At 45.3% G+C, this 24,692-nt stretch overlaps 2 protein-coding genes across 2 annotated transcripts in view; one reads left to right on the forward strand and one right to left on the reverse strand.

Annotated features, from left to right (window-relative positions):
- The window catches only part of dtnbp1a (dystrobrevin binding protein 1a), a 34,337-nt gene extending 19,546 nt beyond the window's left edge, over positions 1 to 14,791 (forward strand). The window contains exons 8-10 of the mRNA XM_053622004.1: positions 1,033 to 1,188; positions 8,860 to 9,006; positions 10,293 to 14,791. Coding sequence (XP_053477979.1) covers positions 1,033 to 1,188; positions 8,860 to 9,006; positions 10,293 to 10,603 — 614 coding nt within the window. The 3' untranslated portion in view covers positions 10,604 to 14,791. The remainder of the gene's footprint in view (positions 1 to 1,032; positions 1,189 to 8,859; positions 9,007 to 10,292) is intronic.
- A 462-nt stretch (positions 14,792 to 15,253) lies between these two features.
- The window catches only part of jarid2a (jumonji, AT rich interactive domain 2a), a 71,558-nt gene continuing 62,119 nt past the window's right edge, over positions 15,254 to 24,692 (reverse strand). The window contains exons 14-19 of the mRNA XM_053622147.1: positions 23,765 to 23,870; positions 23,496 to 23,678; positions 23,214 to 23,344; positions 18,931 to 19,114; positions 16,716 to 16,823; positions 15,254 to 15,441 (exon numbers count right to left, since the gene is read on the reverse strand). Coding sequence (XP_053478122.1) covers positions 15,268 to 15,441; positions 16,716 to 16,823; positions 18,931 to 19,114; positions 23,214 to 23,344; positions 23,496 to 23,678; positions 23,765 to 23,870 — 886 coding nt within the window. The 3' untranslated portion in view covers positions 15,254 to 15,267. The remainder of the gene's footprint in view (positions 15,442 to 16,715; positions 16,824 to 18,930; positions 19,115 to 23,213; positions 23,345 to 23,495; positions 23,679 to 23,764; positions 23,871 to 24,692) is intronic.

The raw sequence follows: 24,692 nt of genomic DNA on the forward strand, positions 1-24,692 counted from the left end.
CTTTGCCTACACACAGCAGAATAGAGACGATGCCACTTTAGTAACAAAGGCATGCTTCCTGCCATTCATGCAGTGGAGCGAGCTCTCTTCCTGTAGGAGATAAAGAAGCGCAGTCGATCACGCACGCTGCACACGCGCACACGTGCACATTCACGCGTTCTGAGCCAGTGTTCTGCTTTCTGCAGGAGGAGCTGCTTTCAGTGCAGAGTAGATTCAATTCATCTGCTGCCTTTCCTTTTTTTTTCTTTTCTCTTCTTCGTGCATGCAGTTGGGGTTTGTGATCTCTGCAGGAAGTAGTGTTCGGCTACACGACACTCTTCACAGGAACACTCAGGACAATAAACTGACAGCAGGGTTGGCAAATCATCTAACATTTTACTCCATTTTGATTGTTTCATGTAAAGGGGCACTAATACCACATCGGGTTAGTTTCCTGATTTTTGCTCACTGTGTCTCTCTCTCTATCTCTGTGTCTCTCTCTCTGTCTCTGTCTCTCTCTCTCTCTCTCTCTCTCTCTCTCTATCTCTACCTCTGTGTGTCTCTCTCTGTCTCTCTCTATCTCTGTGTCCCTCTATCTCTCTTTTCTCTCTCTCACTCCTTTTCCTCACGCTCTCTCTCATTGTGTCTCTGTCTATCTCTATCTCTGTGTCTCTCTGTTTCTCTATCTCTGTGTCTCTCTCTCTGTCTGTCTGTCTCTCTCTCTGTCTCTCCCTATCTCTGTGTCTCTCTGTCTCACTCTCTCTCTCTCTTTTCTCCCTGTCTCACTCCTTCTCCTCTCTCTCTCACGCTCTCTCTCTCTCTGTATCTCTCTCTCTCTCTCTGTGTCTCTGTATCTCTCTCTCTCTGTCTCTCTCTCTGTCTCTGTATCTCTCTCTCTCTGTGTCTCTGTATCTCTCTCTCTCTCTCTCTCTGTGTCTCTGTATCTCTCTCTCTCTCTGTCTCTGTATCTCTCTCTCTGTCTCTCTCTCTGTCTCACTCCTTCTCCTCTCTCTCTCGCGCTCTCTCTCTCTCTCTCTCTGTTCTTCACGCTAGCCGAGTTGGATGCTGAACACACCCAGAAGGTCTTGGAGATGGAACACGCTCAGCAAGTGAAGCTAAAGGAGAGACAAAAGTATTTCGAAGAGGCGTTTCAGCAAGACATGGAGCAATATCTGTCTACTGGCTACTTACAGATCGCCGAGAGGAGAGGTGAGACACTCGCACGCGCCTGCTCTATCTGCTCTGCACTCGTTTCTCACTCGTTTCTCACACTCACTTACCCTCTTGTACCGAACGGATTTGGGAATTATAGAGACTTCTAGAGCAAAGACAGTCATCTATATGCACATACAGTGCACTGCAGACTAGAGTATAAAGCGCTGCGCACGTCCCTGCGTAAATATCGGAACGGTAATGCTGTGTTAAGTAGGAGGATAATGGAGCTCCGGTCACAATGTAGTGCCTTATCTGCCTTATCTCTTCTTTCCTGTCTCGTGCTGCTGTCCTGCTCTCTTTGAGGTACGCTCGAGCATCACCCCGTCTCCTCCTGCCTGTACCGCTCCACGCACCTGTAGTCGACTCTGTGTATTTGTGCTGTTTGGTGTGTACGCGTCATCTACATACCGACTGCATGCAGTGTACGTCTAGAAGACGACACCCGTAATCAGGAGATCTGCATTTCTACACATGATCTCTGTCCACCGCATCTGTAGCGTATGTGCGATGACCACCATCTCACCATCACCATTCCCAGATCACTTCAAACGGGAGTGTGAGGACTGCCGGTGCAATCCGTCACCGGTTAACCTGTGCACCTGTATAATTATAGCATGAATTAAAAACTAATAAAAAAAAAGTTCTAAAATGTTCAGATGAGACAGATACAAGAGAGAGAGAAACAGATATATGAGAGAGAGAGAGAGACAGATACGAGAGAGAGAGACAGACATGAGGGAGACAGATATGAGAGAGAGAGAGACAGATACGAGGGAGAGAGACAGATACGAGGGAGAGAGACAGATACGAGGGAGAGAGACAGATACGAGAGAGACAGATATGAGGGAGACAGATACGAGAGAGAGAGACAGATACGAGGGAGACAGATATGAGAGAGAGAGAGACAGATACGAGAGAGAGAGAGACAGATATGAGGGAGACAGATATGAGAGAGAGAGAGACAGATATGAGAGAGAGAGAGACAGATATGAGGGAGAGAGACAGATACGAGAGAGACAGATATGAGGGAGACAGATATGAGAGAGAGAGAGACAGATATGAGGGAGACAGATAGGAGAGAGAGAGAGAGAGAGAGAGAGAGAGAGACAGATATGAGGGAGACCCATATGAGAGAGAGAGATATGAGAGGGAGAGACAGATATGAGGGAGACAGATATGAGAGAGAGAGAGACAAATATGAGGGAGACAGATATGAGAGAGAGAGAGAGAGAGAGAGAGACAGATATGAGGGAGACCCATATGAGAGAGAGAGAGATATGAGAGGGGGAGAGAGACAGATATGAGGGAGACAGATATGAGAGAGAGAGAGACAGATATGAGGGAGACAGATAGGAGAGAGAGAGAGAGAGAGAGAGAGAGACAGATATGAGGGAGACCCATATGAGAGAGAGAGATATGAGAGGGAGAGACAGATATGAGGGAGACAGATATGAGAGAGAGAGAGACAAATATGAGGGAGACAGATATGAGAGAGAGAGAGAGAGAGACAGATATGAGGGAGACCCATATGAGAGAGAGAGAGAGATATGAGAGGGAGAGAGAGACAGATATGAGAGAGAGACAGATATGAGAGAGAGAGACGGATATGAGGGAGAGAGACAGATACGAGAGAGACAGATATGAGGGAGACAGATATGAGAGAGAGAGAGACAGATATGAGGGAGACAGATATGAGAGAGAGAGAGACAGATATGAGGGAGACAGATATGAGAGAGAGAGAGAGACAGATATGAGGGAGACAGATATGAGAGAGAGAGAGACAGATATGAGGGAGACAGATATGAGAGAGAGAGAGACAGATATGAGGGAGACAGATATGAGAGAGAGAGAGAGAGTGAGAGACAGATATGAGGGAGACCCATATGAGAGAGAGAGATATGAGAGAGAGAGATATGAGAGGGAGAGACAGATATGAGGGAGACAGATATGAGAGAGAGAGAGACAAATATGAGGGAGACAGATATGAGAGAGACAGATATGAGAGAGAGAGAGAGAGAGACAGATATGAGGGAGACCCATATGAGAGAGAGAGAGATATGAGAGGGAGAGAGAGACAGATATGAGAGAGAGAGAGACAGATATGAGAGAGAGACAGATATGAGGGAGACAGATATGAGAGAGAGAGAGAGACAGATATGAGAGAGAGACAGATATGAGAGAGAGAGAGACAGATATGAGAGAGAGAGACAGATATGAGAGAGAGAGACAGATATGAGAGAGAGAGACAGATATGAGGGAGAGAGACAGATATGAGGGAGACCCATATGAGAGAGAGAGATATGAGAGGGAGAGAGAGACAGATATGAGAGAGAGAGACAGATATGAGAGAGAGAGACGGATATGAGGGAGAGAGACAGATATGAGAGAGAGAGAGAGACAGATATGAGGGAGACAGATATGAGAGAGAGAGAGACAAATATGAGGGAGACAGATATGAGGGAGACAGATATGAGAGAGAGCGAGACAGATATGAGGGAGACCCATATGAGAGATATGAGAGGGAGAGACAGATATGAGGGAGACAGATATGAGAGAGAGAGAGAGAGACGGATATGAGGGAGACCCATATGAGAGAGAGAGAGATATGAGAGGGAGAGAGAGACAGATATGAGAGAGAGAGACAGATATGAGAGAGAGAGACAGATATGAGAAAGAGACAGATATGAGGGAGACAGATATGAGAGAGAGAGAGAGAGACAGATATGAGAGAGACGGATATGAGGGAGACATATACGAGAGAGACAGATATGAGAGAGAGACAGATATGAGAGAGAGACAGATATGAGAGAGAGACAAATGAGAGAGAGACAGATATGAGGGAGAGACAGATATGAGGGAGAGACAGATATGAGGGAGAGACAGATATGAGAGAGAGACAGATATGAGAGAGAGAGACGGATATGAGGGAGAGACAGATATGAGAGAGAGAGAGACAGATATGAGAGAGAGAGACAGATATGAGGGAGAGAGACAGATACGAGAGAGACAGATATGAGGGAGACCCATATGAGAGAGAGAGAGATATGAGAGGGAGAGAGAGACAGATATGAGAGAGAGAGAGAGACAGATATGAGGGAGACAGATATGAGAGAGAGAGAGACAAATATGAGGGAGACAGATATGAGAGAGAGCGAGACAGATATGAGGGAGACCCATATGAGAGAGAGAGATATGAGAGGGAGAGACAGATATGAGGGAGACATATGAGAGAGAGGGAGACAGATATGAGGGAGACAGATATGAGAGAGAGAGAGAGAGAGACGGATATGAGGGAGACCCATATGAGAGAGAGAGAGATATGAGAGGGAGAGAGAGACAGATATGAGAGAGAGAGACAGATATGAGAAAGAGACAGATATGAGGGAGACAGATATGAGAGAGAGAGAGAGAGACAGATATGAGAGAGACGGATATGAGGGAGACATATACGAGAGAGACAGAGACAGATATGAGAGAGAGACAGATATGAGAGAGAGACAAATGAGAGAGAGACAGATATGAGGGAGAGACAGATATGAGGGAGAGAGACAGAGACACATATGAGAGAGAGACAGATATGAGAGAGAGACAGATATGAGAGAGAGAGACGGATATGAGGGAGAGACAGATATGAGAGAGAGACAGATGAGAGAGAGACGGATATGAGAGAGAGACAGATGAGAGAGACGGATATGAGAGAGAGACGGATATGAGAGAGAGACGGATATGAGAGAGAGACGGATATGAGAGAGAGACAGATGAGAGAGACGGATATGAGAGAGAGACGGATATGAGAGAGAGACAGATGAGAGAGACGGATATGAGGGAGAGACAGGTATGAGAGAGAGACGGATATGAGAGAGAGACGGATATGAGAGAGAGACAGATGAGAGAGACGGATATGAGAGAGAGACGGATATGAGAGAGAGACAGATGAGAGAGACGGATATGAGGGAGAGACAGGTATGAGAGAGAGACGGATATGAGAGAGAGACGGATATGAGAGAGAGAATCTTACTGAAGCTGTGCTTATGTAGTTTCAGCCAACTTTCCAACACGAGAGCAGTACAGTAGTACAGTGGTGCTTGAAAGTTTGTGAACCCTTTAGAATTAAATATGACTTAAAACATCATCAGATTTTCACACAAATCCTAAAAGTAGATGAAGAGAACCCAATTAAACAAAATATTACACTCGGTCATTTATTTATTGAGGAAAATGATCCAATATTACATTTCTGTGAGTGGCAAAAGCATGTGAACCTTTGCTTTCAGTATGTGGTGTGACCTCCTTGTGCAGCAATAACTGCAGATAAACGTTTGTGGTGAGTGTTGATCAGTCCTGCACATCGGCTCGGAGGACTTTTAGCCCGTTCCTCAGTGCAGAACAGCTTCAGCTCTGGGATGTTGGTGGGTTTCTCACATGACCTGCTCGCTTCAGGTCCTTCCACAACACTTCTATTGGATTAAGGTCAGGACTTTGACTCGGCCGTTCCAAAACATTCACTCCTTTTTCGGTAGAAAATTGTTCAAGAAGGTAAAAGAAATGATCCAGTAGTAGTTAGGGGCGCAACGATGGAATGATCCGGATCAACGCGTCGAAATAACACGCAGTGACACATCGATTATAATTTTATTCTGTTTGATTATAATTGGCAAGGCGATTCGCCTGGAACTCTGACGTAGAAAAGGACCATTCTATGGTAACAGTGTTTAAAAATGAACAGTAGGTCTTCCCCAGATTCCCCCGAAGCTGGTCTCCCGTCAGTCGTATCGTATCGTATCGTATCGTAGCGGAGTCGGTGACGTCGCCTGAGGAATTGAACGCCGAAGTGAGAATTGGATTCTAGTGTCGTATAACGATCTGCTCATCATCCCTCATGCCTAGATTTGTGTGAAAATCTGATGATGTTTTAGGTCATATTTAATTCTAAAGGGTTCACAAACTTTCAAGCACCACTGTACTACTGTACTGCTCTCGTGTTGGAAAGTTGGCTGAAACTACATAAGCACAGCTTCAGTAAGATTCTCTCTCTCATATCCGTCTCTCTCTCATATCCGTCTCTCTCTCATATCCGTCTCTCTCTCATGTCCGTCTCTCTCTCATATCCGTCTCTCTCTCATGTCCGTCTCTCTCTCATGTCCGTCTCTCTCTCATATCCGTCTCTCTCTCGCTCATATCCGTCTCTCTCTCATATCCGTCTCTCCCTCATATCCGTCTCTCTCTCATGTCCGTCTCTCTCTCATATCCGTCTCTCTCTCGCTCATATCCGTCTCTCTCTCATATCCGTCTCTCTCTCATATCCGTCTCTCTCTCGCTCATATCCGTCTCTCTCTCATATCCGTCTCTCTCTCATATCCGTCTCTCTCTCATATCCGTCTCTCTCTCGCTCATATCCGTCTCTCCCTCATATCCGTCTCTCTCTCATATCCGTCTCTCTCTCATGTCCGTCTCTCTCTCATGTCCGTCTCTCTCTCATATCCGTCTCTCTCTCATATCCGTCTCTCTCTCATATCCGTCTCTCTCTCGCTCATATCCGTCTCTCTCTCATATCCGTCTCTCTCTCCCTCATATCCGTCTCTCTCTCATGTCCGTCTCTCTCTCATGTCCGTCTCTCTCTCGCTCATATCCGTCTCTCTCTCATATCCGTCTCTCTCTCATATCCGTCTCTCTCTCTCTCATATCCGTCTCTCTCTCATATCCGTCTCTCTCTCATATCCGTCTCTCTCTCATGTCCGTCTCTCTCTCATGTCCGTCTCTCTCTCGCTCATATCCGTCTCTCTCTCATATCCGTCTCTCTCTCGCTCATATCCGTCTCTCTCTCGCTCATATCCGTCTCTCTCTCATATCCGTCTCTCTCTCATATCCGTCTCTCTCTCATGTCCGTCTCTCTCTCATATCCGTCTCTCTCTCGCTCATATCCGTCTCTCTCTCATATCCGTCTCTCTCTCATATCCGTCTCTCTCTCGCTCATATCCGTCTCTCTCTCATATCCGTCTCTCTCTCCCTCATATCCGTCTCTCTCTCATATCCGTCTCTCTCTCATATCCGTCTCTCTCTCATGTCCGTCTCTCTCTCATATCCGTCTCTCTCTCGCTCATATCCGTCTCTCTCTCATATCCGTCTCTCTCTCATATCCGTCTCTCTCTCATATCCGTCTCTCTCTCGCTCATATCCGTCTCTCTCTCATATCCGTCTCTCTCTCCCTCATATCCGTCTCTCTCTCATATCCGTCTCTCTCTCATATCCGTCTCTCTCTCGCTCATATCCGTCTCTCTCTCGCTCATATCCGTCTCTCTCTCATATCCGTCTCTCTCTCATGTCCGTCTCTCTCTCATGTCCGTCTCTCTCTCATATCCGTCTCTCTCTCGCTCATATCCGTCTCTCTCTCATATCCGTCTCTCTCTCATATCCGTCTCTCTCTCCCTCATATCTGTCTCTCTCTCATATCCGTCTCTCTCTCATATCCGTCTCTCCCTCATATCCGTCTCTCTCTCATATCCGTCTCTCTCTCATGTCCGTCTCTCTCTCATGTCCGTCTCTCTCTCATATCCGTCTCTCTCTCGCTCATATCCGTCTCTCTCTCATATCAGTCTCTCTCTCATATCCGTCTCTCTCTCGCTCATATCCGTCTCTCTCTCATATCCGTCTCTCTCTCCCTCATATCCGTCTCTCTCTCATATCCGTCTCTCTCTCATATCCGTCTCTCTCTCATGTCCGTCTCTCTCTCATATCCGTCTCTCTCTCTCTCATATCCGTCTCTCTCTCGCTCATATCCGTCTCTCTCTCATATCCGTCTCTCTCTCATATCCGTCTCTCTCTCGCTCATATCCGTCTCTCTCTCATATCCGTCTCTCTCTCCCTCATATCTGTCTCTCTCTCATATCCGTCTCTCTCTCATATCCGTCTCTCTCTCATATCCGTCTCTCTCTCCCTCATATCCGTCTCTCTCTCATATCCGTCTCTCTCTCATATCCGTCTCTCTCATATCTGTCTCTCCCTCATATCTATCTCTCTCTCTCTCATATCTGTCTCTCTCTCATATCTGTCTGTCTCTCTCTCATATCTGTCTGTCTCTCTCTCATATCTGTCTCTCTCTCATATCTGTCTCTCTCTCGCTCATAACTGTCTCTCTCTCGCTCATATCTGTCTCTCTCTCATATCCGTCTCTCTCTCTCATATCTGTCTCTCTCTCTCATATCTCTCTCTCTCATCTGTCTGTCTCATATCTGTCTCTTTCTCATCTGTCTGTCTCATATCTGTCTCTCTCTGTCATATCTCTCTCTCTCATCTGTCTCTGTCTCATATCTGTCTCTCATATCTGTCTCTCTCTCTCATATCTGTCTCTCTCTCGTATCTGTCTCTCTCATATCTTTCTCTCTCTCTCTCGCATCTGTCTCTCTCGTATCTCTCTCCCCCATAATCTCTAACTTCAGTCCAAATAACCCTTTCGTGCATGAACCCCCGCAACACAACACGGTCCAGCTTCTCTTTCACCCGTCTTCATCACTCGACTAGTGCCAGCAAAGCTTTCATCTGCACACCATATCTTTGATTTCTTGTCATTTGTGTGGATTTTAATTCATCTTCACTGACTTTCATCACTGCTTACTGAAGATGGACGTACGTGTGTGTGTGTGTGCGTGTGTGTGTTTTCCTGGGCAGCATGTCCAATAGGCAGCATGTCCTCTATGGAGGTGAACATCGATATGCTGGAGCAGATGGACCTTACAGACGTGTCTGACCACGAGGCTCTGGACGTGTTCCTCAATTCTGCTGGTGACGAGAACAGTTCTGTGTCTGCAGTCAGAGGTAACGTCAGCCTTAATGCTTATTAAAGTGTGTGATGATTATTAATATGATTGATATGATGACTTCACTCCTCTTTTAAATGCCCTGCTAGTTAATCAGTAATACTCCTATACTCGCCCAGATACTATTCACCGTACAAGCAGCTTAACGGGTCTGATTCATCTCTTTTGATTGGACACTATATCTACACTGTATATGATCTACACTTACCGTCCAGTTTAATAGGAACACCTGTACACCTGCTCATTTTTGCAGCCGATCATGCTGCAGCAGCACGACGTACGAAATCATGCACATACAGGTCGAGAGCGTCAAGCAGCAGAACGGGCGAGTGTGCGATGTGAAGCAGATTCCCGTTCTTGGCTGACACGAGTGGAGTCCAGCGTGTGGTCTTCCGCTGTTGTCGCTCATCCTCCTCAAGGTTTGATGTTTCGCGCGTCCTGAGATGCCTTTCCGCTCTCCACGGCTGTAAAGAGCGATTATATGAGTTACCGCCCCATATCCTTCCTGGAAGCTCCAACCAATCTGGTGTTTTAGTTATTTTTGTACCATTCCGTGTAAACTCTAGAGACCGTCGCTTCTAGGAGCTCGGCCGTCTCCGAAATACTCAAACCAGCAACCGTGCCGGGGTTAAAGTCTCACAAATCACACTCCCTCCATTCTGATATTCCATGTGAACGTTAATATGAAGCGCTTGACCCGTATCTGCATGGTCGTGCTGCTGCAACATGATTGGCTGATTAGATGAGTGCCTAAATGAGCATATTAAAGTATCCATATAGAATTTTTTTATTTATTTATTTTTTAAAAAAGCATTAGAGGTGTGCATCGGCAAAGGCGTGGGAGATTTCCACTCTGATGCAGACACGGTGTGGTGTAACGCTCCACTCCAAGGATTATCGGAGGGCCCGGGGACTAGATCACCTAAAAATGTCATTCACGGGTCGTTGTCTGCGTTTATTGTACATCTTATAAAAAATAATTTTTTGCTAATATTTCGTTCATTCATTCATCTTAAGTAGCTGCTTTATTCCGGTCGGGGGCTCTATGGTTTAAATGACAGATTTGGCATACAAACACACTCGCATGCTCCGGGTTCCTCCAGAGAACGAATCGGAAATGATTAAAGATTAACTCAGCATTGTGTTGGGTTCTTGCGCTAATCTGAACCACTTTCTCCTTGTAAGTCCCAGGTCGAAATAGCCTGGACTTGACTATATAATTAGTAAAAGTGTAACGCGGTGTTTGAAAGTGAAGTGTAAAATGAACGTTGTATGGTCTTGCAGCTCCAGATGCCGAGATCAGCCTGAAGGTTCCGAGCCACGCAGAACCGAAGCACGACGTCTCGTCCGTCTCGTCCTCCTGCACGGAGTCGATCAGCGGCGTTACCGAGGGGCCGGACGAGGTCGCGGACGAGGACGAGGCCAGCGACGAGAGCAGTGACGCCGGACACTCGCCCCTGGTTCAGTGCGACGAGGAAGAGGTGCAGGCTGACACGACTCTCGCCGTCCTCCTAGACAACGAGGAGGGACTCAAAAACTCCGACGACAGCGACACGGGCGGCCTCGCGCCCTCGGAGGAAAGGAAAAAGGAGTAGAGGTCTGCTCCGACTGCTTAACCCGAGTAGCAGCTTTGAGGTGCTCCGACTCGCTCACCTTAGAGAACAATCTTCCCGCTTTGTTTTTCTCAGCACTGTGACTTCGCTTAAAGAAATCCCGTTCACGCGTCTAAGTATTATATAGAAAGAAGCCTGCAGCGTCTCCAAGAAATAAACCTATACCTGTTGTCATTATAGCTCCACGTGAACGGCCGCGCTCGTCCGAATACGTCTAGGGCGCCGATCGAATCGAGATGGAGATTTCTTGTGTCTCTCAACTTTTGAATAAAACAGCTGTCAATGTTTCTATGAGTCGGTGTTGAACGCAGAGGGTTCGTACAGAGCTGTTGGAACGAGATGACGTCGAGACAAATAAATGAGAACGTACGGCCGGTTCGTGTTTCAGCTCCGTTATGTTGTTCACAGACTGGATGGCAACATGAAATGCTAAATGGTCTGCACTTTTATCCAAAGCGCTTTACACTGTGTCTCATTCACACACTCACACCAACGCTAGCAGAGCTGCCACGCCAGGCGAGAACTTGAAATCGGGAGCGACTTTCGGTTCAGCGTCTCACCCAATCACACTCCGGTACGTGGGGTCACGCGGGCCGGGATTCGAACCGCCAACAATACGATTAGTGCACACCCCGCTCTACCACCTGACCCACGCTCGCCCCTTGAAAGCCGGCGTGACGCTATCCGGCGTGACGTTCTAAACACACAGGCGCACACGTTACGGTTTAGCTATAGCAGCCCCGGTTTTTGACCCCTTTCTACAGCTACGGCAGTCGTCAGAGCGAACGCCGGTAAGATCGTCCTGCTGGAAAAGACAAAGGATATGAACGGCGATTAACTGACTACGCTTAGATTGCAGCTGTAGACCATTTATACGTTTCTGCACACTGCAGTTAAAATATATATCAGCTCACCCACTGTGTATTTGATCATTTATCCCCCACCAGTATGCTAGGGGTTCGTGTCGCAGGTTTCTCATCTCTGCCCGCCCCGATTGAAATGACAAGGCGATTAAAAAACACATTTCATCCACTACGGTTTTAACCTGTACGTATCGGCGAACAACATCCTCAACATGAAACATGATGGCTTTTCAGTGTCCAACTTAACGTGCGTGAGACATGTTTACTTCCAAACAATCACTAGTTTTATCTATCCACATTCCACTGCTTTTGTGTCCAACAAGTGTAAATATTTGTATTACTATAAGTAGATTCAACAACTGAACCAGTTTCACAGAAATGGAGTAAGGAGTCCCTGAACAAAGCGGGGGTCGATATTAAAAGGAACAGTCAGTATGTGGTGTCCTCCAGCTGCTTTAAGTGCTACAGCGCATCTCATGCTCGTGGACTGGTCAGGTCTTGCTGTGAGAACCACCAAAGCAGGCGAGTTCTCCATCACGGCTGAGGGGACACGTTATTACATGTCATTTTCCACCCTCAGGACGATCGGCTGTTCTGGGAAGGCTTTCCACTAGATTTTGGAGAGTGGCTGTGGGGATTCGCTCACTCAGCTCTAAGAGCATTACTGAGAGCAGGCGTGCACTCGGCGTTCCAGTTCATTCCAGAAGGTGTTCGGTGGTGTTGAGGTGCACAGGGGGCATTGTTACGGGCCTCTGGTTTCCAGTGAAGGGAAACCGTCGTGCTACAGGGGGCGGTGGTGGTTTGGCGGTTAAGGCTCTGGGTTACTGATCAGAAGGTCGGGGGTTCAAGCTCCAGCACTGCTAAGCCGCCACAGTTGGGCCCTTGAGCAAGGCTCTTAACCCTCTCTGCTCCAAGGGGCACCGTATCATAGCTGACCCTGCACTCTCACCCCAGCTTCCTGACAGGCTGGACTATGCGAAGAAAAGAACTTCACTGTGCTGTATATGTGACTAATAAAGACTCATTATCATTACAGCATACAGTGACAGTCGATACAAATGTGTCGTTCCAACTTTGTGGTCAAAGACCCAAATATGGGTGTGATGGGTCTGATGTCCACAAACTTTTGGGCACGTGTATATAGCGATCTAATTATAAACTAGAAAATCACACACATTAATTCCACTAGCTAAAAGGAGGGTATTTCACACCGGAAATGACTTCTGCCGATAAACGCTACGGTTTCGAACAGTAACGCTCCACCCGTGAACGTATTCCCCGGCGGATCTGATCAAAGTCGGGCGTCCTGTCTGACCGGCTTTTACAGAACATTCTAAAGTATTCAGTGGCTAGATTGTGGGAATGCTGAATTGAATATTAATGCGTTAAACACACATCCCGCTGCCTTCCGAACGGCACGGTCGAGTCGTGTACTGAATATAAACACGAGCAGCGGGAGCGCCTTTTACAGTGTCGATACATATTACAGTGTCATATAATCGATTCTGTCTCGATCTAGTGTTTAAAAGTCTATAAAAGATTCCATCCATCTTCTACACCACTTACTCCTTTTCAGGGTCATGGGGGAACCTGGAGTCTATCCCAGGGGGCATGGGGCACGAGGCGGGGTACACCCTGGACAGGGTGCCAATCCATCACAGGGCACAATCACATAGACACTCACAGACCCATTCATACACTACGGACACTTTGGACACGCCAATCAGATTACCATGCATGTCTTTGGACTGGGGGAGGAAACCGGAGTACCCGGAGGAAACCCCCGCAGCACGGGGAGAACATGCAAACTCCGCCCACACACACACACGCAGGGCCACGGTGGGACTCGAACCCCCGACCCTGGAGGTGTGAGGCGCACGTCCTAACCGCTAATCCGCTGTATTATTGAGCACGCTCAACCACATTAGACACAAAGAGACGGGTCTTGAAGGATCGACAGTGATTCGTTTATTACAACAAAATTATACAAACCTGAAAAGTAAAAAAAGGCCAGTAACCAAAACAACACCAGAAGATTGAAGACCGAGGATCAGTCGACGCTTATAAATTAAAAAGTAAGCCAAGCAAGAATTTTTACGGTAGAAAACAGGGGAAAAAAAGTGATTGGAAACATTTTAAGGCCATTTAAAAAAAAAAAAAAAAAAAAAAAAAAAAAAAGGTTTACAACCACGTTTGTTTTGAAACACTGTTCAGTTATACTATGCTCAAACACCAGTCTTTTGGAAGAGGGGCACGACTAGGCGGGACTACGGGACTTCATTACAGTTAGTGCATTATGGTAAGCTACTACATGGTAAAAGTTGGGGGGGGGGGGGTGTGTGTGTGTTTTTTTTCCCCTCCCCCATTTGAATAAAAAAGTAAAGCTAAAAAACTAGGGCTCACCACTATTACGGAGTTATTCAGTGATTAAGCAGCACTTTTCCCCCACCCATATGTTACAACAGCAACCCTGTGAACATCTAAACTCGTAGAGACGAAGAAAGCGACAGGGGAATAAGGCTTTTTCCTCATCCAAACTCTTTCTACACCTTTCTGTCAAAAGGCTTCGTTTTAGGTGACGAGATTGACTGGCATATAAACGTTTCGAGACATTTGTATTAGACTCTAAATGTTATAATATTTATTCTATGTAAACAAAAGCATAATCTTTGTAAAGGAGGGAGTATCCTACATGGTAAAAGGGGACGGGGGGACCGGGGGACGCTAATCACCAATCACAAAGGCTGAACCAGAGGAACAAGACCTAATGGTGAAAAGGGAAAGTGCGTAACTATTTCAATAGCTCGAACTGCTTCGGATACAGGTACAGACTGCTCCGGGCATCGGCTTTGAATACAGCTATGTCATCAGAGTGGCTCGTTTCGGATTCGATCTCGTTTCGGAAAAAGGCCTCGAGATGTGCTTCGAAAAAGGAGTCCAAAATGCATTCGCGAGGCCTTGGAGTCGCCCTGCAGAGAATGTGCAGTAAAAAAAAAAAACAACAACAAAAAAACAACAATCCGCTAACGAGATGAGAATCACACCACGGGGGAGGGGGAGGGTTAGAGTTCAGAGTGTTTATATCTCTCTCTCTCTCTCTCTCTCTCTCTCAGTATTTCAGCTGCTAACGGTTAGTGTTTATCGCATCGGACATTAAAAGGAGGGCTTTGAGCATACGCGTCTCGGATATCTTAAATAAAACTATCCACATGGGGTGAGAGCAAGAGAAACAGCCTGGAAGGCATTATGGAAGATTTGACACTACAGCACCAGTTCAACACAAATGGTACAGTATAGGATATATTCATATTTATGTATATTTATATTTAAATTGAACGCTGAAACAACTCAAAAATACTCTAAAAAAAAGAAAAAAACAAAAAAAAAAACGCAACCTCAGTACTAGTGCAAAAAGATTTGTGTGTGTGTGTGAGATCGAGCTCCTCAGTCTGGCTCAGATGTCCCTAACAACTGTGTTCCTTACTACTTAGTACTTAGTGTGTGTGTGTGTGTGTGTGTGTGTGTGTGTGTGTGTGTGTGTGTGTGTGTGTTCACTTCCCATACATTCAGTCCGTTTTAATGCCTCCTGCTAGTAACGATGCAAACCTAGTATAAAAGTGCCCCGTATAACATCATGTTACACTTTTATGAGTGTTTTTAGGATCTTTCCAGCGTGATGGTACGGACGTCGTAGGGGCATGCCAGGTGAAATGGAACCGGAGTGAACTGCAGAGCCGGCGCGGAGTGAGACGTCAGGAAGGAGGGAATGGTCGAACGGTTTGGTCAGGACAGTTTGGCGTTTTTGGAGGCTGGGCGTGAGAGCGAGGTCTGGTTGGGGCTCTTGTTTCGGGGACTTCGTTTTGCTGGTGGCGTGTTGGGATGAGCCGCTTTCCGCTTCTCCCCAGCCCTTTCGGACGTTTTCCCGCACACCTGATTTACCAAACTGCCGAGCTGCTCCTGCAGGGAGAGAGAGAGAGAGCACAGACACTGTATTTCACATAAAAGATTGCTTTTAACGCATCATAATCCAAGCAGCCTGTGTGTCCGGGTTATCCGTTTTTAAATTCTTAGTTGGCTTCGAGAAGGCGGTTACACATCTACCAACCAAAGGAAGAATTTATTTATTTATTTAAATAAATGCACTATTGACTCTCACAAAGCAATCAATATTGGATATTTACATTTATTCATTTAGCAGACGCTTTTATCCAAAGAAACGCAAGCGAAGCTGTTGAGGTTTCATGGTGGAGTGAGACACTAATAGTGTGCACGACTCACTGACTGCTGCTTCTCAACTGCTGTTGAGCCCTTGAGCAAGACCCTTAACCCCATCGGTGCCGCCGTATCACGGCCGACCCTGTGCTCCGACCCTGACTTCTTAATAAGCTGGGCTAAGTAAAAAAGCATCTTTTTTACTAGTTTAAAAAAAAAAAACTACATTGTGAAAAATCACGGGGATGTGGAAACCGTGGCGACGCACCTGAGCAAAGCTCAGCAAAGCTTTCACGCACCTCGCTGTGTCCGTGACGCTATTCGCCAGGACTACGGGATCTTCTGCTGCTCGACGCTTATGATGAGTCTACACTTATATCCATTAGTCTGCATTAATGCATTCAACTGTGTGACATTTACATTCACGGCATTTGGGACACGCCCTCATCCAGAGCGACTTACATTCATCTCATTTATAGAACCTTGAGCAGGGGAATTGCTCAAGGGCCCCGCAGTGGAAGCTTCCCAGTGCTGGGATTTGAACTCACGACCTTCTGATCAGTAGTCCAAACATCTCAACCGTTTTAGGGTTACATCACGTTAGTCTGTGGCTTAGCCGTTAAGGCTCTGGGTTACTGATCAGAAGGTCAGGAGTTCAAGCTGCCACTGTTGGGCCCTTGAGCAAGGCCCTTAACCCTCTCTGCTCCAGGTGTGCTGTATCATGGCTGACCCTGCGCCCTGACCCCAGCTTCCTGACATGCTGGACTATGCGAAGAAAAGAATCACACATTAATAAATACTCTATCATTATTAAAGAAGCCTGATTTATCTGGACTTTAAGTGTGTTTCGGATCTCCAGGAATTACACAAGACACGACGTGCAAAATCATGACCATCATCGAATGTCCTTCATGCACTATTGGGTGTAAGCTTTATATCATTAATAATAAATATCACGAACGTGTATTGATTGCTGGACTATCTCGGGTGAACGGTATTACATACCGGGAGAGACATACCTCAGTGTAACGAAACATCATTTTCAGACCTCGAGGGGATCTGCGCTTCTGAATGTAGCGAAGCGCGCACTCCAGGCAGAACACCACGTTATCATTTTCATGAACCACCTGGTTTGGGGAGGGGGATAAAAAAAATAAATAAATAAATAATCAAATCATGAGTAGTGATAACATGTGACAAATTCTGGAAATTATTCAGGTGACGGGCCTAACTAGGCACCTCCGAACTATAACACGCCCAAGCTACTGTACACTTGGACTCTCCTACTAGTTACCGTCCTCTCCCTTTGTGAGGTCAGTAACCAGGGTTACGCTTTCTGAGACCGGACCTGTCCGGCAGAAAGCCTGGAATGCTCATGGTTTTTTTTTTTTTTTCCCCCCAGAAGAGTTTTTTTTTTTGCAGATAAAGTGATAAACGGGTGACGGCAAACGCCGAGGTGTTGTCTGGTTAGACTCGGACAAATATGACGATGTCGCAGCTGACGGAAAACCTCACCTGAGGAACACAGTCGAAATGTTTATAGCTACAGTGTAAGATATAAACAGCTCGAACCAGTTATTCGCTAACCAGACTTTCTCTCTCCCTTGAATTCGATATGACAAAAAGAAACATCAACAACAACAAAACAAACACTTGAGAAACCGGAAAGCGCTAAATCGCTGAAAGCCTTCTGGCGGAAAGTTATAAAGCGCCGACATCCGAGACTCCGTCCGTAAACGTGTCCTAATACTGTATAAAAGGCTGACCCTGCGCTCTGACTCCAGCTTCCTGACAGGCTGGGCTATGCGAAGAAAACAATTCCACTGTGCTCTACTGTATATGTGACCAATAAAGACGGTTTCTTTAAATCTCTTTATTAGCGTTAGATTACGTCGAGCGTCTGCCCTGTGAACGAGCCGTCAAATCTTCGGTCCGTATTTTTGTGATCGTTGTGGCCTGGATGAACAACTACTTGAGTTGGTGAATTTGCAATCGCATGAAATTGTTTCGCGGTGATGTTCGTCGGTAAATGAGACCTGTTCGACGCACGTGAATCGAAGGGGGGTTTCGGCTGAATGCGCGTTTTGTGAGGATGTCACGTGACGCGTCTTGGCCCAAATCTGCGGAAGTAGAGGGTATGTCACTTTCATCACATGCCGGAACACACACACACACACACACACACACACACCTCCCCCCCCCCCCCCCCCTCGGCCGGACTGAGGGCAAAACATCCAGCAAAATGCCTGGGGGTGCTGTGAAAACGCTAGTATAACTAACAGTGATCAGATTAAACGAAAGGCAGATGGACTCAACAGTGAACCTGTGGTCCATGGACATTGGCCATGTGGCCGGGAATCGGTTTTCCCGACGTTTATACGTTCCTGAAGCCAGAAGGCGTACAAAAGCCTGGACACTTGGTCCTACTTCAAGCCGGGATTTGTTGGAAAGAGGCAAGAACACCAGTAAACGTTCCGGTTATATGTACAAATATTTTTATTACATTCTAGAATTTGATCTGGTAAACCGTAAGCTAGCGAGTCCTCGTTTGTGTGTAGCGAACTCTGCTTCCACTTACTAACGTATATATATATATATATATATATATTTGTGAAGGTAAAACAGTCAGAGAATGAATGAGTCCCCGTTATTCATCAGTGGAAACGGGCAGCGTTTAAAACAGTATATATGTAGCAAATTATTATATGTATATAATACATAGTATACGTAGCATCACTGCACAACATGAACACCACGTGCCAAAAGAACTTACACTTACACTCCATAGAAACGTATCACGCAACCAGGATTACCGTCGGAGAGAATTCACCAGCAGCTTCCGCGACGGAGAATTCGACAGGACGGTGGTATACCTACATTCGGATAATAAAACGGTTCGATTGCTTAAAAAGGAAGCAGCACAGTGACGCGGCCACTTCACTGTGCATCGAGGAGATTTTACACTGATACTCCGTGGCAGATTTGCTGCAGAGCTGGCCAGTGTGACCGCACACTTCTGTTTCAGACAGTGACTTTCCCCAAACTGCCTCGTTCTCACCTTCCCGAAGTGCTTTTTTTCCCCCAAACATTCCATAGGCTTCTTAAGAATGTTCAAAAGGAAGCTTAAAAAAATACAAATAAAAAATGAATTAAAAAAACCCTCACGGCTGACTCAATGACTTTATTTCTTCCTCGCGAGATCCTGCTGAGTTGAGCTAGAAAACACAAACTCACCATGGAGAGGTAGCAGAGGTGCTGGCACACCTGGCAGCGTCGGTCAGCCATGTCTTCGCTCAGTCTGGTGCGGTGCATTTTCTTCCTCTCTGTGGGAAACTGCCCATCAGGCTGGTTTCCGTAACGGGCAGACAGCCTGAGTCCGGCATTAAAAAGCTGCCGCCGCTGGCTTATCTCTGTGTCCCTGTTTATAGAACAACAGAACACTCACTATCATCGGGAAATGGGGGAATGGTGAGCTTTTAATCGAAACACATGAACCACACTGGTTTACAGTCGAAACACTGTTAGGAGGAATTGGAGATGCTACAGATGCGGCATTTCATTCAGTTTTATTTTAACCTCATATGAAATATACAGTGGTGCTCGACAGATTTCTAGATATCTGCATAAATATGACCTAAAACATCATCAGATCCTCACACGAGTCCTAAAAGTAGACCAAGAGAACCCAATTAAACAAATGAAACAAAAATATTACACTCGGTCATTTATTTATTGAGGAAAATGATCCATTATTACATTTCTGTGAGTGGCAAAAGTATGTGAACCTCTACGTTTAGCAGTTAATCTGAAGGTGAAATTAGAGTCGGGTGTTTTCCATCAATGAGATGACGATCAGGTGTGAATGAGCGCCCTGTTTTATTTAAAGAACGGGAATCTATCAGAGTCTGAGTTTCACAGCACATGTTTGTGGAAGTATATCATGGCACGAACGAAGGAGATTTCTGAGGATCTCAGAAAAAGAGTTGTTGATGCTCATCACGCTGGAAAAGGTTACAGAACCATCTCTAAAGAGTTTGGACTCCACCAATCCACAGTCAGATAGACTGTGTAGAAATGGAGGAAATTCAAGATCATTCTCACCCTCCCCAGGAGTGAAGACTAACAAAGATCACTCCAAGAGCAAGATGTGTAATAATCCGTGCAGTCACAAAGGAACCCAGGGTAACTTCTAAGCAACTAAAGGTCTCTCTCACACTGGCTACTGTTAATGTTCATGAGTCCACCATCAGGAGAACACTGAACAACAGTGGTGTGCATGGCAGGGTTGCTAGGAGAAAGTCACTGCTCTCCAAAAAGAACATTGCTGCCCATCTGCAGTTTGCTAAAGATCCTGTGGACGATCCACAAGGCTATCTTCTGAATCTCAAGAGAAAGTGGGTCATGCAGCAAGACAACGATCTTAAGCACCTAAATCGTTCTACCACAGAATGGTTAAAGAAGAATAAAGTGAATGTTTTGGAACGGCCGAGTCAAAGTCCTGAGCGTAATCCAATAGAAGTGTTGTGGAAGGACCTGAAGCGAGCAGGTCATGTGAGAAACCCACCAACATCCCAGAGTTGAAGCTGTTCTGCACTGAGGAACGGGCTAAAAGTCCTCCGAGCCGATGTGCAGGACTGATCAACACTCACCACAAACGTTTATCTGCAGTTATTGCTGCACAAGGGGGTCACACCACATACTGAAAGCAAAGGTTCACATGCTTTTGCCCCTCACAGATTTGTAATATTGGATCATTTTCCTCAATAAATAATATTTTTGTCTCTTTTGTTTAACTGGGTTCTCTTTATCTACTTTCAGGACTTGGTGTGAAAATCTGATGACTTTTTTTGGACAGATTTATGCAGAAATACGACAAAATTTTAAAGGGTTCACAAACTTTCAAGCACCACTGAATATTTGTGGGGTCGTTTGTGGAAACCTGCTAAGAATGTTGTGCTTTGTTCAAATGCCATAGTGAAGCTGTACATAAGCCTGATCAGCTCAGTTTGTAATCAGACACCGGCTATGAAATTGTTTACTCTCTCTCAAGTTTTAAAATGTGTGAAGAACCTAATAAAAAGATTTTTAGCCAACAGACCTGACTGAACGAATCACCGATCACTGACAGCAATCAGTCAAGTGAAGAAATGTTACAGAAAAATGTTTGTATGCCAGTTAAAAAAAGTAACATATTAATTAATACACAGCTTTTTGATAGGCCAATATCAAATCTGCCCTTTATCTCCAAGATCTTAGAAAAGGTTGTAACACTGCATTTATGCTCATATCAACATAGGAATAACATTCATGAAATGTATCAGTCGGGGTTTAGACCTCATCATAGCACAGACAGCGCTGGTTAAAGTAGTAAATGACCTACTGCTGGCCTCTGATCAGGGTTGTGTCTCCTGGCTTGTGTTGCTTGATCTTCAGCTTTTGATACCACTGATCACACTGTAGTTTTTGATAGACTAGAAAACATTGTTGGCATTAAGGGAACAGCCCTCTCCTGCTCAGGTCTTATTTGCCTGATCGTTATCAGTTCGTAGATGTAAATGGTGACTTCTCTATACATACTGAGGTAAAGTTGGGTGTTCTGCAAGGTTCTCTGTTAGGCCCACTGCTTTTTTCTTTATATATGATACCTCTAGGTCAAATTATTTGTAAACATGGAATTAGCTTCCACTGTTATGCTGATGATACACAGCTGTATGTTTCAGCGAAGCCAGAGGACAGACAGCAGCTTAGTAAAGTTGAGGATTGTGTAAAGGACATTAAATACTGGATGATTATTAACTTCCTTTTACTTAATTCTGACAAGACAGACTTATTTAAACTAGGACCACGTGTAGCTAGAAATAATCCTTCTGATCACATGGTTACTCTGGATGGACTTTGTTTCATCATGTACAGCAGTTAAAGACCTTGGTGTGATTATTGACTCCAGCCCATCATTTGATGCTCATGTAGATATTATTACTAGGATAGCCTTCTTTCATCTCAGAAATATTGCTAAGATAAGAAATATATTGTCACTACATGATGCAGAAATACTAGTTCATGCTTTCGTCACCTCTAGACTAGATTACTGTAATGCCTTACTGTCTGGATGTTCCAGTAGGAATATAAACAAACTCCAGTTAGTCCAGAATGCAGCCGCAAGAGTCCTTACTAGAACCAGAAGATACGACCATATCACACCAATCTTATCCACACTGCATTGGCTCCCAGTAAAATTTCGCATTGATTATAAAATACTACTATTGACCTATTAAGCACTGAACGGTCTCGCGCCACAGTACCTGAGCGAACTTCTGGTCTTTTATGATCCGCCACGCCTACTTCGATCAGAAGGTGCAGGATATTTGTTGGTACCTCGAGTAGTGAAGGCTACAGCAGGGGGAAGAGCTTTCTCTTACAAAGCCCCACAGTTATGAAACAGCCTTCCAATTAGTGTTGGGGACTCAGACACAGTCTCAGTGTTTAAGTCCAGACTGAAAACATATTTGTTTACTCAAACTTTTTGTGGATAGTTTTATTCTTAGGTAAAGGAGCAGATTTAGAGGGCTCACGGGTACACAGTGTTGTGGTGAACTAGGATGTTTGGATGCTGTCGCCCTTCCCTTTCCACACGTTCACCCAGATTCGTTGATGGTGGAGTGACTGGCCTGCTTATGTCCCAGGGCGCCCTCATGTCTGTGTTACCTCCTGGCTCTCCCTTTACTTATGCGGTCATAGCTAGTCTTGCCGGAGTCCCTGCTTGCACTTAAGTACATTGTACACATAATACTCCTGAGATACCAGTCTGACCCATTCTGCTCTCCGGACCTGCCTGATCCATCCTGATGCCCTACTTCTGGTTGGAGTTCTCTTTAATTGGAAGTCACATGCTGCTGCTGAGGATGGCCCCACATGGTGCAGCCTGAAGATCATTGAGATTACTGAGGATGGTTCCACTTAAAAACCATAAAGGTGGCTTTGGACCTCAATTCATATCAACAGTTATACTATGATGGCTAGGACTATAACTGCTATGATAACTTTAGGACAGCAGTCGACACAAACAGTTTAGTACTCCAGTCTCCATCAGTGAACAGTGGATGTGGAAAATAATTTCCTGGTTACAGAACTGCACTATTTGACCATGTAGTATTTATAGAAGGGATTTGTTTATAATTGTACTATCCGGTGTTACCCAGATGAGGATGGGTTCCCTTTTGAGTCTGCTTCTTCTCAAGGTTTCTTCCTCATATCGTCTCAGGGAGTTTTTCCTTGCCACTGTCGCCTCTGACTTGCTCATTAGGGATAAACTCCTACATTTAAAATCTAAATCCCGAATTTATATATTTCTGTAATGCTGCTTTGGGACAATCTCCATTGTTAAAAGCGCTATACAAATAAAACTGAACTGAATCGAGTCTTTGCTTTGCAGCATTTCCTTCTAAGACTGTTGCACAGTCTCGTATATACAGTATAGTAGAAAATGAAAAGTTTCCGGTGCCGACACTTTAACCCACCTGAGATCTACAACAAGCGAGGAAGCTGTGTTCAGAAGATGCTTGTTTTCCTGTCTTGGTTCAGACATGACGATCTGGCAGAGCAGTTTCTCCGTGGAAAACGGTTCCTCTATGCGCCTTCTCTTCAAGTCCTGCAGAGAGAGAAAAAAAAAAACAACAACAAATGATGAGGCAGAAAAAGCATAACGTCATACACATCCACATAAAAAAGGGGGGAAACGAGAATAACTCGGCTTACTTGTTAAAAGCTGATCTCTTTTCCTCTTTAAGAGAGACACTCACCTTCGCTGCCTCATAGCCCAACTTCATCCACTCAGCTGTGGCAAAATGCACTGTCTCAGACACACTATAGCCACAACACACCTTGGACACGAAGGTCCCAGGGAAACACACCATGAACTGGCCGCTCTTCTGCACCGTCCGGTGCACCTTCACCCCTTCTCGACGTAGCACCTCTGGAGAGATCTGTGTTAAGAAAATCAGCATCAGCTTGTTTAACAGTTCACCACAACGTTCTTTTCTCATCGGTGAAAATACAACCGCCGTCCTACCATAATGTTCTTCTCCAGCATCTCGAGCCCGGGGGTTCCGTTGGCCTGCAGCAGTGTGTGAACTACCTTGTCAAGTTTTGACATCTCATCGGCAGGAATACAGTACCTGCAAAAAACACATCACTAAAGATCGCAACGGTTTCCGAGAGTCCGCTGTAGTTACTGCTGAGAACAGGTAGGCAAATGCTTTTATTTACGTTTTCCACATTTTGTTTCTCCAAATGTATCATTTACTGACAACTGAATTTTCCATTGAAGTCAATAAGACTCCTTAATTTCATTCTTCATGGTGGGATTTCATCCGTCATGCTTTCATGCTCCAAAATTATTGGAACGGCAAGGCCAGTACTTTTGATTTTCGCTAAACACTGAAGACCGTTGCGTTTGAGATCAAATGACGAACGGGACGATAGATCAGAATCTACTGTATCTATCTATCTACTGTAGGTGTATTAAAACAACTCAACTTGTAGGTGAACAAAAAATATTGGAACAGATACACTGCTAATTTAGTAAATGAAAGTAAATGACACTTAGTATTTGGTTGCATATCCCTTGCTTGCAATAACTGCATCAAGCCTGTGACTCACTGACATCAACAAACTGTCGGTTTCTTCTTTTGTGTTGCTTTTCCAGGCTTTTACTACAGCTTCTTTCGGTTGTTGTTTGTTTTGGGGGTTTCTCCCTTCAGTCTCCTCTTCAGGAGGTGAAATGCTCTAAAACCTTCCACTTTTCTCCGCTGATAGAGTCCTTTATTGTGTTAGCAGTGCTTTTTCTTTTTCAGTGCATTGTCTTGCTGCATGATGAAGCTACTCACAATTAGATTGGACGCATTTCTCTGTAAATTGGAGACAGAATGTTTCTGTAGATTCTGAAGTCATTCTGCTGCTGCCATCATGAGTTTCATCATCAATAAAGATTAGTGAGT

The sequence above is a fragment of the Ictalurus furcatus genome, chromosome 1 (genome assembly GCF_023375685.1).
Source record: "Ictalurus furcatus strain D&B chromosome 1, Billie_1.0, whole genome shotgun sequence".
NCBI classification, from domain to species: domain Eukaryota; kingdom Metazoa; phylum Chordata; class Actinopteri; order Siluriformes; family Ictaluridae; genus Ictalurus; species Ictalurus furcatus.